At 36.3% G+C, this 11359-nt stretch overlaps 1 protein-coding gene across 1 annotated transcript in view; it reads left to right on the forward strand.

Moving 5' to 3' along the window:
* VPS13B (vacuolar protein sorting 13 homolog B) overlaps positions 1–11359 on the forward strand; it is a 512636-nt gene that overhangs the window by 88567 nt on the left and 412710 nt on the right. Inside the window, 4 exon segments of the mRNA XM_009275488.2 lie at positions 2160–2297; positions 3676–3763; positions 9241–9432; positions 10004–10173. Of these exon segments, the coding sequence (XP_009273763.1) occupies positions 2160–2297; positions 3676–3763; positions 9241–9432; positions 10004–10173 (588 nt within the window).

Genomic DNA, 11359 nt, shown 5'->3' on the forward strand with positions numbered 1-11359 from the left:
ACAGTCCACCCATCAAATCCATACCTCTCCAGTTGAGAGAGAAGGATGTTGTGGGGGACCGTGTCAAAGGCCTTACAGAAGTCCAGATAGACGACATCTGTAGCCCTTCCCGTGTCCACTGATGTAGTCACTCCATCATAGAAGGCCAATCTATTTATTAAAATATTTGATTGCAAGAATTTAGGAAGGCTGCTGTTGCCAATTGTGATTTAAATTATTTGAATGTGTCACTGGAATATAGAACTCAATGTCTATTCCTTACAGTTGGAAAGACAAATATCTAGGAGAGAGAAGCTGCAAAACATAAGGCTTTTTTTTGACAACCCCACTACCCCCCATCATTATGTGTGTCTGCATACTTTGATCTTGCATAACAAATTAAAACACAGTTGAAATCCTTTGAAAGTACTTAAATCAACAGAAGATTGGAGGGAAGAAATGGGAACGCTGTACTCTAAATATAGTAGAAGTGTGGCTCAAATATTGGATGAGTGTTTTGCCTTATTTTTCAGTAAGGTTGATGAGAGCAGTATCAAGTGAAGGAGTAAAACAGTATTAACTTCTATATTTTAAATAGAAGCAAAGCTTGAATTGCGTAGTAAGACAAAATCAGGTATCCATATGAACTAGTCTTAAAATATTTAATGAAGTGGTGCATGAAATTATAAATTCAATCATGAGGATTTTTGGTTGAACTATAGATAGAATAGTGCCATAAAGTACTGGAGAACAGCAATTATTATCTGTGTTTAAATAAAAACAAATAATGCAGCCAACAACAGACCTGTTAACTTGATGTTAGTTGAATGTTACTCCGTGATGCTCTGTGAAGTCTTAGAAAGTATTTTAAGGAGAAAAGAATATGGAAGAAAATATAAAGTGACTGTATATTAATGTCAAGTATCTCCTTATTTGGACAATGATCACATACTGCACTATTATAGGTATGATGGGACAGGTTCTTATACTTCCCCTGTGAGAGCAGCATGCCTTGGCATTCATCTCAAGCATTTGTATACAAATGCATGCAGCACAGAAAACAAACTAGAAGAATTCGATATCCTTACACAGCTGTAGAGAATGACATTATTGGGATTATAGAAGTGTGGTGGGACACACTACATGACTGGTGTGCTGCAATGGATAGACATAGGCTTTTACAGAAAGCAGGCTGGGGAGGCAAGCAGGAGCCAACTGTAAAAGGTGCCCTGCTGGCCTTGTTAAATACAAGGGAGACATGGTTGGTGATGTGAGGGTGGACGGCAGCCTTGTCTGCAGCAACTATGAGATTGTGAGGTACAAAGATCATGAGAGAAATGATTTTTGGATTGGGGTGAATGGGTGAGCGAATGAGTTTCCTGTTAGGTTAGTTGATAAGAGGCATTTGGGGTTTTGCTCTTTTTCATTTTTCTGCCACCCTCTAGGGTGTGAATTTAAGAAAATATCTGCTTTTGTGAGAATGGTGGTGATGTTGATACTGCCTCACCTGTTCTTTCTGTACTGCTATAGTTGGGATTGTGCCTTTCATGAAGGTTCCAGCTTTGTTTTACGTGATCGGTTTTTTCCTACCATCTATTCTCAATCTCATATAAATAACCTTTTTGGAAGAATAACTCTTGATGGAAAAGTTGTATTGATTTTAGAAGGATAGAGGGTTTGGGGTATGGAGAAGGCATGTAAAAATCTAGATGAATAAAGAAGAGTGATAAGGTAGCAAGCAGGTCTTACATTGAAATAACTGCTTATCATGAAGAGGATAGATAAAGCATCTGAAAGGCATTGGTCAGTCAGAGAAATGGAGTATGTAGTGACGAGATCGTGTGTAGTTAAGAGGATGGAGCAGTATTCGGAGTAACAGTGATCTGAGGTGATGTGAGGTTATTTTCTGTTAAAATGAAACTGGTATGTTCTGTATCATGGGTTGTATAATATTCACTGGCTCAGGCCGTTTTTATTAATTTGAAAATGGGGAGGGAGTGGACAGGAACTTCAGCGTTATTTGAATAAAGGTATTTTAATTGTCTTCATTCATAGTGAAATATGCTCTTGAGGGATGCTACCATGTCACTAGTGTGTTATGACAGAATTGAAACTGTTCTGTTAACTTGACTGTGTTTTTTTTTCTCCCTTGCCTTATTATTTTATACTACCTCATGAAGGAGGCCTACTTCTTTAATTGTGGAGAAAATTTGAGTGCAAAAGGGATGACATACCTTACGAACTCACTATTTGATTACAGAAGTCCAGAAAATAATAGTATTCGTGCAGAATTTATATTGGATGCAGCTCATCATAAGGTCAGAGAATTAAATTTTTCTTAGAAACAAAATTTCTAATGCTCTCTAATGGATTTCTAGTGATTATTTAGATCTGTGTACTATTAGAGGACTGATTTTCATTACTTTGTCATGTTTAACTGAATCTTACTTTGCAGATGGCAAAAAAAAAAGTAAACCTGTTTGTCTTTAAAAAAAAAAAAAAAATTAAGAAAAACATGTCCAAAAGAAACCTCAAACTCCCCTCCTGCCCCAAAAGCTGAATTAATGACATAGTTTCCAAAAGCATTAACTAACTACAGAACACCTGCAGAGAACAACAGAGTTATGAGAGAATGCTAGCAAAAGGTCAAGCTTTACCAGCACATACTTCTTTGAACCCAATCAGTAAGTAGTTCATGGTCTTCAAACTAAGAAGTGCTCTCTTGGAAACTGGATCTTGGGCAATGTTAATTTTATTGTCTGTGTGCTATATTTGTCTACTTAGAGGAAGTCTTGGTAATTCTGCCTTTGGTAGCGACAAATTTTCAGTCACCAATAGTCTCTGTTGTAAATTGTGCAGTAAAACTTTATTCCCTGATTGTCTGCAATCATTAAAGACTGGATGCCATGACCAAGGTGGTCCCTTCCACTTGTGTTCATAGGTGAAGTTCTGTGCTCTGTGTTTAGGTAAGCCATTTACAATGTTGAATATATCTAATTTCTCTTAAACTTAAATTTTACTATTTTCACCTTTTTAGTAGTACTGAAGAAGTGTAACGCTGAAGAAACCCATAAAAAAAAGAAATTAATTAGTGAAATCACAAGTACTTACATATATTCAAACATTTCCTATAGTGTGTTTTACTTTTAAGCTTTACTCTTTCCTTGGCCTGTCTTTGCTTTTATGATTTGCCTATTTTTTGGCAAGAGGGGAAGCCAACTTGCTGTGTGATAATGGATTATATTATGTATAAATCTTAATGATAGCATAAAGTCTTAATAAGTTTCCTACTGTTTGAAGATAAAACTACAATATTCCTTAAATAAAAAAGCCAGAATGAATGAGCTTCAGTTTTCAGTGTATTTAATTAGGCAGATCTGTTCGATACAAGAGGTCAAGTGAAGAATATTTACTCCATTAAAGGTACTAATTAACTAGATGTTATTGATGAATTGGTCAGGATGTCCACTGGAATTATGGATGTGCCTTTGTGTGGCCTCAAATAGAAGTTACATTACCTATCGGAAAGGTGAATTCTTTGGGATAACCTCTGTCCTTTGTTTTGATAAGCCTTTCCGTGTGTTGATGCACAAATCCAAACATGAATATATCTCTCTCATACCAACCTATCAGTCGGTAATCTCAAGATTCTTTCCTTATACAACGTTTTCTGTGTTTGCTTTGCTTTGTTGGTAGGAGACGTACACAGAGATAGCTGGAATGCAGAGGTTTGGGGCTTTCTACATGGATTACTTGTACACAATGGAAAGCACCAGTGGCAAAGGTACCTCTTTCTCTATGTTTACCCTGTTAAATAATAGAAACAAAGAGTTTTCATGCCCAGCTGGTCCTTGACCAACTGTCCTCTAACTTACCTTAGATTTACCATCAGGTTCATCGTTAAAATGGTTTCATCTTCATTGATGTGTTTGAGATTAGCTGTTTTGGTTAGATGTTGATTGTTGGTGTTCTTCCTTTTTTTTCCCCTGCATAACTAATCACAATGATGTCTTTTATAGTCAGTTGCTAAAGAGAAAATAATTCTCTTGTAGCAGTGGTGAAGTTCATAAAGCGTGATGTCCTTTTTTTTTTTTTTTAAAGTTGTTGTCATTATTGACTTGGGGGGGGGGGAATCTTTTGAGAAACCCTGGTTGAAGAATAAAGTTGATCACCTACTTGGTGCAGAAGATGAAAAGGACTGTCATTTTCCCCTATGAAGAAAAATGTAAGAATGAGAGATAGTGTGGAGAATTAATCTTTAAATACACATATCTGAACAATTTTGTGAGCAAATATTAGCCTAAACTATGCACATATAGATATTGGGTAATTCTAAGTAATTTTTGGGATTCTTATCAATTCTTTTCTAAATCTGAGACAATACAGTGGATTCAGTGCAGTAAGTATATCTACTTTTGTGAGTGTCACAAAAGCCAGGACAAAGGACTTAATGTATCAGCAAGTAACATGTATATATTTTCATACAGATATTCTTCTCATGAATTGTGATGTGATTTCCCCCCACCCCTGGGAAGATTGTCATCTACAGCTGCTGTTCTGCAGTTTTATTGCTTAAATAATGCTTTCTTCCACACCTGTGTGTTTATTATCATGAACACTATTTCTATGGACATCTGTTGGGAACTTCTTGCTATTTTGTGGCTGAATGTTTATCTGTCCTTGCTACCTAGTCCAACTCATCTGGGTTTTTTTGCATGTTTTTGTCTCTATGTAAGAGAAGTCTCGACTCCTAATGTTTGTGTTTTCTGGACTTGTTGGACATTAAGTATAAAAGGAGTAGGAAAGAAAAACTTCCACTTTGGTTAGAGGATGGATCATGCAAAGCTTAAAAAAGAAATAAATGATGCTATTGCCTTCGATAGTAGAGGGATGCACTAGGTAATTTAACAGTTCTTTCCTGGCCCTAAGGCTTTCTGCTCTGTGCTGTGAGTGTGATGTGAAGCTGAGAAAATGTACATTAAGTCAAGCTTCTCCTGCAGTCTACTTCTGGTTTTAATAAAGAAATAACTCTCTAATTGAATGCAGAAATCTTATGTAGAGAAGTTGAAGACCTAGGGTAAGCCTTATCTCCTTTTTGCATTTTGGTATAGAAATATGAATATGCACAGATTATTTATGAGGAAAAATTGATTTTGTGGAGTATTTTGTCTTGTTTCTCTGAATGCACAAGGAATTTAATGACATATCATTTTCTGACTGTAACTAACCCTTTTCAGAAATTGCTGAACTCAGAAACACTTTTTTTTTTTCTTCCCCCTCAAGGCCAGGTTACTGGTATTTTCTTACTACCTTTTCCCCTCTTCAGCTTCTCTTCTATTTATTTCAGTTTGCTTTCTCAGGGCCTTGGCTTTTATTTACTGCATCAGTCACCAGGAAAACACCTCACAAAATGTAGCTTGGCTTCCTGTCAGGGCTTGCTGTGTGCTTTTATTTCAGTATTACTCCTCTAATTTCAGCTCTCTGACTACATAAAAGAGTGACTAGAGTAATTAATCTTTAAATTAATGGTTTAAATGGTTGTTATAGCTCTAGAATCAAGAACTTGAAACCTTAAATTTTCAAATAGTTTTGTTCCTCAGAAAAGCAAATGTGACATTTTCTGCTAGTTATTTTCTAGCTAATTTTTCCATATTGTGAGTCAAGTACCTAATTATTAAATAGTATGTGAACAAATAGGTATAAATCATTTCATTTGAAATGAAGGTATAACTACCTCAAGATTTTGAAAACAATATAAAACTTGCTATGTTTTTAATATGTGGTGTTTATATGAAAGTATTTATGTAAAAGTTTACATTTTACTATTTCTTGTTTTGACATCAACTGTGTTTTTAGTTACAATCGGTGCACACCACCTTCCCCTAAAAAATCTAACCCAACTTAAGTTATAGGAGGCAGTTACTGTGATTGTAAGATCTTTATCTGTCAAGGCAACTTTGGTTTGACACCTTCTTTGCCCCTTTAACCTTTCCCGAAGCATATGATTACTGATTAAACTGCAAGTGCCTCATGGATAACATTAACCTCAGGAGTTTCATCTGTCACTTATAGAAGTGCATTAATCACTTCTAGTATTTTGAGTGAAAACAAGATAGTCAGTCATGCACAGTAGTCTTATTTTGAAATTCTGTCTGTCCTTCCCTTCCAACTTTATTTTTCTATTTTTTGACTTGTATTTCAACACAAAATAGGCTACACAATGTTTCAGGGAAATTACTACCCGTTCCCTGATCACTGATTTGCATGACCTACAGACCTGACAGGGTGTATCTTTGAAGTTGTTTTGTTTATAATGTGTACCTATCTATTTTGGTGGCAAGTTTGTTATGCAGCACTCTCATTTTAAGATTTTTTTTTTTTTTTTTGTCAGTTAGAGTTAGACATAAGGTTTATGGAGCGCTGAATACTCAGTGATCAGAAATTATTTACCTTTATGCATCTGTGAAGTTTCAAAAGTAACCTGTGATCACCTACTTCCGTAGAACCAATAGGTTTTCTATCACATTCTCTTTGCACTTAGTGAGAATTAAATGGAACTATTTCAGAAAGTGGTTTGTATAAATGCTGTCACTTCAGTATATTATTCATATACATACAATATATACAAATGAGTTCGGTTGTTTTGTTTTTTTTTTAAAGGTAGGCTGTTATTACTTCTAAAGGCTTTTGGCCTTGATATTTTTTATGTGAGGTTATGGTTTTTTACACTACTTAATAGTGTTCATCTGAACTGGATACTGTGTAGAATTGGAAGGACAAAAATGTGTGTTAACTGCATATTAAATAAAGCAAACCCTGACAGCAGGCTGTATGCTGGCTTTTTAAACAAAGGTCTTTTTCAGGATTTATTAAAAAGGTTGTAACTTCAGTTCCATCTGAAGATTTGAATAGACTTTATAAGGTAGTATTTTTCTGTCCTTTTTTTCCTTTTTTTTTTTTTTTTTTCCCTTCTGAGAAATGGTAAACAAAACACACCAAGGGAAGCAGAGGCTATGAATGCTCTCACCATCAACTTCTGTTGGACTTTTAGGGACAAAGTTAATTCTTCTGCTGAGTATATAGACCTGTAAAAGCCTGCAGAGCATTAGGCCAGTTCTGTGTCAAATTTGGCATAGCCTCAGTTTATTCGGGAATCTTTTCCTCACTAGTGCTTAGAAGCAAGAACGTTTTATAGATTTTGATTTAAACATATGGGAAAAAAAACCCTATCCTTCCTTCCTTTTCCCCGAAGCTCACTTCCCCCCGTTAAAAAGACTGTTTTGAATGAGTACAGTAAAGGAGGGAGGGGAAAAGGGAGTGTTCTCCTGGAGGCTGAAAGATGACTAGGTTCCTCTCAGGCAACCAGAAATAAAACAAGCTTTCTTCCACTTGGTTTAAAAGTAAGATTTGCCTTGAAGTTGTGAAGCACACCATGCCAGGCTGCTTAACCACAAAGCCTCAGCTACTCAGAAGTTGACAGATCCTACGTCTCTTTGACAGAGTGGGTAGGTCAACTGTCTGCAGCAGCTGCAGCTCCCACTGCCCAGTCTGACCAGCTGAGCTTATCTTGCCATTATGTTAGTATGGACACATTGTGTCAGTCAGGAAGATTGTATAACAAGAATTTGGAATTGCCAGATTATCCTGTGGTTTTTGGGTCATAGTTCTCTAGAGGTATGTTTAGTTTGTTACTGTAACAGAAAGCCAGGAGGTTATTAGATTTATGCAAGGAAATAAGTTGATTTGCATCCTGGCAGATGGGTGAAAAGAGGAAGGGATGTGATCTATCCTGTATTGCGTAGGTGTAACAAGATCCGCATTGGATAAGAGCTTGGAAATCACTTGAAAAATGTTACTGTTGAGAAGGATCATCATGGAAGAAGTCAGTCCACTGCTTACACAGACTTTGGTTTCTGTGGCATGACTTGATCATGAGTACAAGGAGAACATATCAAATGGACAGCTTTGCAATTGCAGCTGTGTTTAATTGTGGAAACCAAGGTGAAATTGATGGCAATGGCTGTGCATTTCCTGGCTTTCCTTTTTGTCACAGCTTTAACCAGGTGGATTATGGAGTACTGTGGATCTAAGAAGTATGTGCCATCCAGATTCACTGAATGAATTAAACTGTCATCCTACAATTTTTATCTTGGAACTTCTTCATTTTGATAGGTTAAGTGGTCTCAGAATCCATTTAATCTTGATCCTTATTTTGTCAGACTGTTCATTTGTGTAATGGTTAGCAAGACGTTTAACATTTAGTGCTTGTGTCAAAGCAATGAAGACACTGTCAAAGTGATGATTTATTAGAAAAAAAAATGAGTAAAATTCTGCAAACAAATATGTTAAAGGGGTGAGGGTAATTTTTTACAAGCCATATGTAACAGGAAAAGAAGCTTCTGAAATTTGCATAATTTAACAGAAGAATTTCCGTAAAGTATGTTTAGAGAAAACATAGTCATACTGTTTGATAGCTGATGAGTAGCCTGTATACAGTGAATGTGTGACTTCAGTCTGCCTCATTACCCTACATCTATACCAGAAAAACAATAATTATACTTTAATTGGTACACTAGTTGCCGTTCTGAGCACAAAAGTTATAGATCTTTTGGATGCAGAGACTAAACCACCCTTTTATCTCTGTGGCGGTCCTTCTAAAAATGGTCTGAGACATAAAGATTAAAGAAGTTTTCATTCTCGCTGCCCGTGCTTTACCTCATCAGTGAATGGAAGGAAGGGTCAGTCTGGTTTATGACAATGCAAATGAGTGTGATTCTCATTGCTGTTCTAGCCCGTGTACCAGCAGCCAGCATTTCAAGGGCCCATATCTGTAGTTGCTTCGCAGCACACCGTTTCCTTTACTGCTTAGGATGGGTATCTTTGCGATAAACTGTAGCAAGTTTTGAACAGCACAGCTGTCATTGACACCTGGGGTTAAGTTGCCACAGAAGTTTGGAGATAGTCTGGACACTTTGAGAGAGTCCCAAGCTTGAGAGATACAAAGTTAATGGAAAGGTTCCTAAGTTGTGCTGTGCTTGGAGGCAAGGAAGAATCTTACTCTGTTTGCATTAAATAGGAATAATGTTTGTTTAAACATGTTAAACCAGTCATGGCATGTTTGTGTTCAATTTGCATTGTTATATTTTCCTGTATATTTATAAGTCTGTGATCACAGGATTTGAAACAAAAGTAGCCGATAAAAAAATTTATTATATCCAGTTATTTGGTGTAATTTGTTGTTATTTATAAAACTTCTTGTAGTTTCTGGGAATCAGCAAGACCTTTCTTCAGTAAAGAGTGAAGATTTTGGAAATGTTCAGGAGATGTCTACAAAAAGCCTCATTGTGGGCCCACTTAATCTTCGATTGGATAGCAGTGCGGTACACCGGATAATGAAAATGATAGTTTGTGCTCTGGAACATGAATATGAGCCATACAGCAGAACTAAGCCAGGTTTGCCCCTATTGCATATATGCAAATATACAGAATTAAACCAGACCAAATTCAGTGTTCTTGAAGGTGCAACTTCCAAATAATTAAACTCTGAATCTGCCAGGGGATTTTATGAGTCCAAAGAGCAAAATTTAAAATAACGATAAAATGAATTGCAATATCCCCATTAGTGTTGGATATACCTCTGAGATAATTTCAGACACTTTGGAGGCCATTCGTTTCAATCACAAGCCTCTTGTTGTGTAAGGAGGGCTTATTTCATTGGCAGCTCTAGCTTAATTTTGGAGTCTTAGAGAAGAAAGTATCCCTGTTGGTACGTATTTATTAGTTTGAAATAATAGTTATATATTATAAAAATGCATGGAAACAAGCTATGGTAAACTGTTAATATGAGTTTCTGAGAAAGAGCTATACAGATTTCAAAGTAAGGAAAATCCAGTTATGATTGTTACTACTTAAGGCTAAATACAGTGTCAAATAAAATTACGTCCCTAACCAATTCTGAAACAGCAACTGTAGGAGAAATTTTATATATTTTAGTCAAAACATATGTAATCTTGATTTATTGTAGATATTATGGATGGAAATAGAGCTATGCCAAGCTCAGAAGAAGTAGCATTATTGGAGGAATACATTCCCACTCGACTTACAACTTTCACTGTTCTTAAGTGTACAATTATAATCCCTGTGGCAGAATTCAATTTACTAGACCACCTGATGCCCATAATCATGGGTGAGAAGGTATGTATGCGCAGATATTTATTCCGTTCTTTATATCAGCATGTGCTATTTCACATACATTTTCTCACTGGGCTGTTATTCCATGTGCCAGATGTATTACTGAGTTCCAAATGAATTTGGTGCCCGTGAGCCTTCCCTTCAGATACCTAAGATGGGTGGTGTGTGCAGTGAATAGCTAGACTTGTAAACTGAAGGTGTCATGTACTGGTAGGAAAAAAGAATTTGGAAGAAAAAAGATTTTACATCATCAAGCAGATTAAAAAGAAGTAGCTCCAACTTGAATTTTTTTTTTTATGGAAACCTTTCAATCAGAATACCTGTTGTCATTTTGCCATGCAGGTCCTCCCGAACTTGGTCAAGTCTGAAATCTTTGAATACATAGGCTCAGTAGAGACTTCATAGATGTTAACAGCCAGCTCTCTGTGTACTAGTTCCAGCCAGGATGCCAGCAGGACTTTGGCTGTTACTGAGCATTTAACTGCTGAGTGACTAGCTCAGAGAGCCAGAAATGAAATTTTCTAACAGCCTTAATTTGTTTTATCTTCTGGGTATCTCCAGCTCAAGAATCCCATACTGGTTTTATTCCTACAGGGCTCCTTCCTCAATGCACAATGCTGAGGTACTGTAGGGATGAATCAGTGTTTTGTAGTGAAGACTTGCAGTAGGTTTACCTCTTGTGGCAGAGGCTGGAAGGTGTTTTATGGATAAGGGAAGGGACAGGAAGAAGAGGAAAAAAAAAATCAGTTTTTGATTGAGTTCAATTTAAAGGAAATTTTATCTGATATTAAACACTTCCAATGTGTTTTTCACAAGCAGACACTAAATACATGTTGCTTGTACTTGAGGACGAGCTTTTTTTTAGTGGGATGTATTTTGTAGAAGCTCTCAGTATCTGTGATTCCAATTAAAGCAATGGGAGTTAGGCTTTTATTTGTGAAGTACTTTGCTGTGCTAAACATTCAAAAATTGCCATTCAAACTGACTTCCAGAATTAGTGAATTATTTTTGTGTCAGCCTTTCTTTTCAATGATAAGTTCTTGTCTAAAATGGAGATGAAGTTGCATATTTTGAAGGTGTTGTGAAAAGAACCAACATCTTTGTGAACCACTTATATGTAAGAAAGGTGAAAAACATTTGAAAAAGCTTATTACTTTTTTTTTTTCCCCCCGGGGATGGATTTGAGGAG

The sequence above is a fragment of the Aptenodytes forsteri genome, unplaced genomic scaffold, assembly GCF_000699145.1.
Source record: "Aptenodytes forsteri isolate BGI_AS27 unplaced genomic scaffold, ASM69914v1 Scaffold208, whole genome shotgun sequence".
Lineage (NCBI taxonomy): Eukaryota > Metazoa > Chordata > Aves > Sphenisciformes > Spheniscidae > Aptenodytes > Aptenodytes forsteri.